Here is a 6,222-nt window from a genome sequence, read left to right as displayed (position 1 = left end):
ACGTTCCACAGGAAAAAAAGTAGAATAGCGACCAATGTTCAGGCAAGTCCCAGAGCACTACCTGAGAACCAAGAACATGGGTCGCTCTGCTATAATGCTCATTTTGAAGAGGGAAATTTGTTCCAATGATTGCTATATTAGGAACAATTTGAACATAACATGAACTCTGTGTTTGTTTATGTGCTACCCCTCATACTAAATTGAGACTGCAGAAAACTGCACCCAGCAGTAGAAGCCACTCAGAAATACTGAATACACACACATTTCACAAGGACAAAAAGCCACACCTATCCACATCTGCTAGCCCAACTTTCCATATGATTTTAGATAATCCTCCTTCTACCACCTCACAATAACTTGCAAGCTGCAACCCTTCCAGGGCCCACTTCCACAAGCAAACTGCAGGTCTTTTTTCAAGCTCAAGTGCCATATTTCCTGTAGTATTTACGGATGTCTTAAACATTTAACTCATATAAATGCCATTCCCTTCTCTTTTTTGAGTGTTGTGCCCCTAGCCCCATTTTCCCCATAAGTCCTGTGGTTTCTATTGCACAATTTTGCATGGCGTGCTAATTTTTAGGAACACATGTCATATTATAGCAGAACTGACTAAATGAAGAAACGCTCATCCAAAAAAGAAATACAACGCAGTTTATTTTAAAATTATAACTAAGGCACATGAATAATTATCCTTCAACCTTCTCCCACTATCAGAAGCCTAAAATTGTTTTATTAAAATTGTTTTATTAAAAGAGCCAACTATATCTAAAGAAAATTTTAAAGCAAATCTACATCTGGGATACCATCTGTTAGTCTACCTGAGACAACAGACACCTATACTCAACTTCAGGTAGACTAATTAGAAGGCAAAAAAACAAAACAAAAAACAAAAAACAAAGTTTTTTGAGTTGACATGTTCTGAAAAATGAGTTTTTTTTAACAACAGGTCATGTTCTTGCATGTTTTCTGCTCTGGAAAGAAACAGTATGATGCCAGTCTTGGGAGATGAGAGGGACAGAATTCTATGTGCACCCTTCTATTTCAAGTTCTAAGGAGCTACATGTAATTCTTCTGCGAACATCTCCTCAACTGAGGGATGAAGTAAATTTGGAAATCACAGTATTGTATAGACCCAAGGTTGACAAACTAGGGCCCACTGACTGTTTTTGTATGGCCTGTAAGCTAAGAATGGGGTGGTCAGCAGAAAAATAGCTCCCCAAAGATGTCTACATCCTAGTCCCCGGAACCTGTGAACGTGTTAGTTTACAAGGCAAAGGGAAAGAAGTTTGCAGATGGAATTAAAACTGCTAATCAGCTGACCTTAAAATAAGGAGATTATCCAGACGGGCCCTTAAAAGTGGAAGAGACAGAAGAAGTTGGAGTCAGAGAAAAAGGTAGGATGAATGAAGCTGGGCCAGAGAGATGCTCTGTTGTTGGCTCTGAAGATGGAAGAAAGGGCCATGAGCCAAGGAATGTGGGCGGTCTCTAGAAGTTGGAAAAGGAAAGGAAATGGCTTCTCCTCTGGAACCTTCCGAAGGAATGCAGCCCTGCCACCCCATGTTGGACTTCTAATCTATGGAGCTGTAAGATAATAATTGTGCTGTTTTAAGCCACTAAGTCTGAGTAAGCCTGAGCCACCATAGGGAACTAATACAAATGATTTTTACATTTTTAAAGGGAAAGAAGAAGAGAATGAGAAAGAAGAGCAGCAGCAACAACAGATTTCGTGTGGTCAACAATACCGGATCTGTTTACCAGCTGGCCTGTTACAGAAAACATAAACCCCTGGTCTTATGACTGTTTATCCCCCAAATGGTGTATTTTTCCTCAGGAACCTCAACCCCCATATGACTAGTGGTCCAGGGGAGGACACAGAATACCATCACCATGGCAACAGTGTTTCCAAAGCTCTTCTTGCTTCTATTCATGAAGATGATCACGCCGGATCTTTGTTCTGGATCTCTTAAAAACTGGGGACAGAAGGCAGCATCCACTGGCTGTTCAGGCAGATCTTCACTCCTCCCCAAATAAGAAGGCTGAAGAGTTTGACTCAACAATGAATGACTGTGGTAATTAAAAGATGGCCCCAAATTCATTAACACTATTCCCATCAAGAAGCAAGGACTGTGTTCCCTCCCTGCTGAATCTGGGAGAGCTCTGTGACTGCTTGACCAATAGAATAGGATGGAAGTGATGATGTGCCAATTTCCAGGCAGGCCTTAATAGACTAGCAGCTTCTACTTGCTATCTTTTAGGACACTCTTAGAACCCAGCTTCCAGGCTATAAGGAAGCTCAAGCAGCCCCATGGAGAGACCCAGGGGAAGAGGAACCAAGGTTCCTCACCAGGCTCCCAGGCAATAGCTAGCCCACCTTGCCAGCCAGGTGAGAGAGCTATCTTGGAAGTGGTTACTCTGGTCCCCATTAGCTGCCCCAGCTGCCAACACCCTGGGCAGAAACAAACCTTCCTTGCTGAGCTTTGCCCAAATTGCAGGTTGTGAGCAAAATAAATAGTTGTTGTTTGAAGCTATTAAGCTTTGTGGTGATCTGTCACACAGCCATTGACAACCAGAACCTTGGGGCTCGCCACACAGCTATGGACTGTGCCGGCACAAGGTTCCAACAGAGACTTTCGGACACCATCATCATCGCGGGATTTCAGTGGTCTAGAACGAAGGTGGGACAGGCATGTCCCTGCATATCTGAAACAATTTAGAGATGAGAAGGTAACATTAGGAAGTGCTGTGTCCGATTAGCTAGCATTTTTAAATGTGGACTGGAAGGAGCATGACCAGGAGACAGGAAAGCAGATTTGAGTCCTGGCTGAGTGGGAGATTCAGGAAGGGGCCCTCATGTGAACTGAATCCATTTCCTCTTCCTTTTGCTCTTCTGTTTCTTCTTCAGGACCACACAGTAAAAACCAGATCACAGCATGGTACCTGGTCCAGAAAAAACTGTTTGTAAAATCAAACTCCATACCGATACAGTTCATCAAAAAGAGAAAAAACAGGAAGTCAACCTTTTATATTTTACCTAAATTCTCAGACTTAATGCTGATTGGTTTTTGAGACCTCATGGTTTCTAATTATCAAGTGGTAGTTATAAAATATTCAGAACCAAATGAATTGGAAATGTGTTTTATAGTTAAAACAAATGTATAAACTTTCAGACTTCATGTCTGTGTGAGTTTATCCCAGCAATAGTACACACAGTATTTTTAGCGGAAACCCAACATTAACTTAGTAATGAACTTCTGACCTAGATTAACCAGGGTCTTTAGCAAAGGATGGTGCCACAACTGAGATAACATGGAAGGGCAACATAGTTGCTTTCAAAATCTACTTCATCCAGAAATTTCTCCTTTAAACTACACTACCTCCTGAACAAAAACTATTATCCCCTTCTTCTGTTCTTAAAACCATTGAACCTTGAACAGGAGTGGCAAAATACTGCAACATTCAAATCCAGTTCTGTCCTTCTGCAGAGCCCTTGAGCATCCTCCAGCAAGTCTGTCTTAAGCTCGACAAAGCTGAATTTTTGAACCCAAGTCTTCCCAGCTGTCATGTCACTGGCCTACCACTTTTTCACTTTTACTTATATTATCACCAGAGCCTCCTAACTGTAATTTACCACCTGGAAGAAGTCACAAGGGATCCACCTATCCAAAAAAGCCAACCTGGGAAGAAACACCATAACTCCAGACCACTTTGGAGACCATCTTCATATGTCTTAATAGAACACCTCAGGATCTACGAAATGTTTGCCTGACCCAAGGTCACAATGAATGTCTCCTGTTTTTCTTCTAGAAGTTTCACAGTTTCAGAGTTTACATTTAGGTCTAGGATCCATTTCAAGTTAATGCATTGTAAATGGTGGGAAGTATGGATGGAGGCTCATTTGTTTATAAATATTGTTTGCTTATGGATGTCCCATTGTTCTAGCACCATCTGTTGAAAATGGTGGTTTACTGGATCTTTGCCAATGGGATCATGTGTACAGTGCTATACACTTCAGGGATGGTTGCCGGGAGGAACCAACTTGAAACTGTTCAAAGAGTTTTGAGGAGTCGGGTAAGTGGAAAGAGCCCCTGGCCCAGCGTGGGAGGATGCCCCCACCTGACCGTGCTGATGGGCAGAGGTGACCCCTTCTTGCCGACTTGAGAAATGGGTAGAAATTAACGCTTAAACCATGGTGGGGCTTCTGAACGCGGCAGAGTCCCAGAACTCCACAAGAAGTGTAAAGTCCGTCATCGTTGGGGCAGACAAATGAGAAGAGGCACAGGGAAATTCAGCACGTGTGCCCCGGAGTTCTCACACTCTGTAAAACCTTTTGCACAACCACATCCTTTCATCAGCCCAGCGGCTTCCACCCCAGTTGCTCCTTAGAGTCATCAGGAGAGCTTTAAAAACGCAGGTGCCCGGCCCATTGAATCGGGACCGGGTGGGTGGTGGCGGCTGGGCACCAGCATTTTAAACCTTCCCAGGTGGCTCCGGTGTGCAGCCAGGGCCAGGGACGTGGTGGTACCTTTTGTACCACGCGCGGGGCTGGGATTCCGACTCGCAGAGGACGCGGCGACAGGGACGAGCCGCCCGGGGAACCCGGGAACCCCGTTGCCCACCGGCTGCGCCCACTCTCCCCGCGGGTGGCAACCGCCCCAATCTTGCCCTTCCGGGCTGCAGCGGGGCCGCGGTGGCGCGGAGGCCTTGCTGCCGCCGGTCCGCCCCGGAAGGGGAGCGCGGCGGGCCGGGGAGGTGGCCCCGGGAGGTGGCCCCGGGCAGGCGGTGGTCTCCTGGTTGCTGAACTTCTTGGTGATCACCTTGCCCAGCTCCAGGCCCAGCCGGTCGGCCACGCGCTGGGACAAATCCTGGTGCGAGCTGCCGCTGAAGAGCACGATGTTCGGCATGGCGGGGCGCGACGGTGGCAGCGCGGGCGGCTGGCGGGAGCGGGAAAGGCAGCGGTCGGACCTGAGGAGCAGCGGGAGGAGGAGGAGCTTGAGAAGGAGGAGGAGCTGGGGGAGCGGGGGCGGGAGGGGGAATGGGAGTGGGAGGAGAAACGGAATAGCGCAGCAGCGGGACCGCGAGGAGGAGCGGGGTGGGGAGAGGGAGCGGGAGGGAGAAGGGAGCGGAAGGGGGAGGAGGCAGTCGTGGGAGGGAGAGGACTAGGGGACACGTGGGAGGAGGAGGAGGATGAAGGGAGGGAACTGGAGGGGAAGCTGGAGGCCGGAGGGGGCAGGGGTTGCCCCCACACCCAGGGAGGGAGGTTGAGAAGCCTTGGGTGGTCCCAAAGGACAGGGGTACCCTTGCCCGTAGGGGGCTCCAGGACCCAATCTTGACGTTTCTGATCTGCTTCCCAAGCACAGAGGGAGAGTGCTGCGAAGAAGCCATAAGTACCTTGTAGCCAGTGGCGACCCCCTGAACTCCCCAAATCCCCCACAGGCAACCGGTTGCTCAACAGTAGCAGGATGTACTGCCTCTTTTTGTACCAGTGAGGAAAGAATAGTTTTTACAGGTGAATATTTGCAATCTACATGATGATAGGGTACATAGCCTTTGAATCTCCATTAGGAGAAACATTAACTCCCCCCAAAAAGAATTCCTTTCCAGTTAATAGAGTATATCACCAAAACATATACTCAATTATTATTGCTGTGTTTGAATTTTGTTGATAAAAACATTGTGGAAATTTGTTTTCTCTCTTGTTATATAAGCACCTACATAATGTCCTCCATTTTGCCTCTTGGCCCACCAAGTCTAAAATATTTACCATCTGACCCTTGACAGTTAAAATCTGCTGATGCTGATCCACAGCAGTGCCCCTCATCATTGAAAAGGCCAGCAATGCCAGCCATCATCTGAGTCCTGACCAAAAGGGGAGGGATTCTGTCTTGGTGGGCACTGGATCAAACCAAGGCCCCTTCAGATTCCTCCTTTTTAGGTAGATGCAGTGGTCCTTGGGCCAGCTTCATCACTTCCTGCTGGTCACTTTCTGGACAACCTGATCCTGGGAACACCAACCTAACCAGTCAGGACCCTGGCCTTAGGCCATCCTTATCCCTGGAGTCAGTGCCTCTTCCCAGTCCCTCTCCATAGAACCCAGAAAAAAGGGCTTTCACAAGGTGAAGAAGCAAGTGCAGTTATCAGAGGCAATCTCCAGGTACAAAGCAAATTTCAGGGAAGAGAATGCATTATGCCAGGGTGGAGTACTGAGTGATGGCGACAGTGGTC

At 47.3% G+C, this 6,222-nt stretch overlaps 1 protein-coding gene across 1 annotated transcript; it reads right to left on the bottom strand.

Moving 5' to 3' along the window:
• Positions 1-895: 895 nt before the first annotated feature.
• LOC119524017 lies at positions 896-5,818 on the bottom strand. Its single transcript, XM_037822701.1, has 3 exons — positions 5,762-5,818; positions 4,783-5,156; positions 896-2,703 (listed from the first exon to the last, which is right to left on the bottom strand). Exons 1-3 carry the CDS (start codon positions 5,816-5,818, stop codon positions 2,529-2,531), a joined length of 606 nt encoding a protein of 201 aa, XP_037678629.1. The 3' UTR covers positions 896-2,528.
• Positions 5,819-6,222: the final 404 nt, after the last annotated feature.

Source organism: Choloepus didactylus, chromosome Y, assembly GCF_015220235.1.
Source record: "Choloepus didactylus isolate mChoDid1 chromosome Y, mChoDid1.pri, whole genome shotgun sequence".
NCBI lineage: Eukaryota > Metazoa > Chordata > Mammalia > Pilosa > Megalonychidae > Choloepus > Choloepus didactylus.
Note: the sequence above shows the minus strand (reverse complement) of the source record. Positions and strands in the feature narration are given on the sequence as shown.

Coding starts and splice junctions, on each gene's coding strand:
- LOC119524017 (XM_037822701.1), bottom strand. CDS start 5,818: ATGAGGGGCACTGCTGTGGATCAGCATCAGCAGATTTTAACTGTCAAG. Junction 5,157..5,761: donor TAACTGTCAAGGGTCAGATG/GTAAATATTTTA, acceptor CGTGTCCCCTAG/TCCTCTCCCTCCCACGACTG. Junction 2,704..4,782: donor AAGTTCAGCAACCAGGAGAC/CACCGCCTGCCC, acceptor TCTAAATTGTTT/CAGATATGCAGGGACATGCC.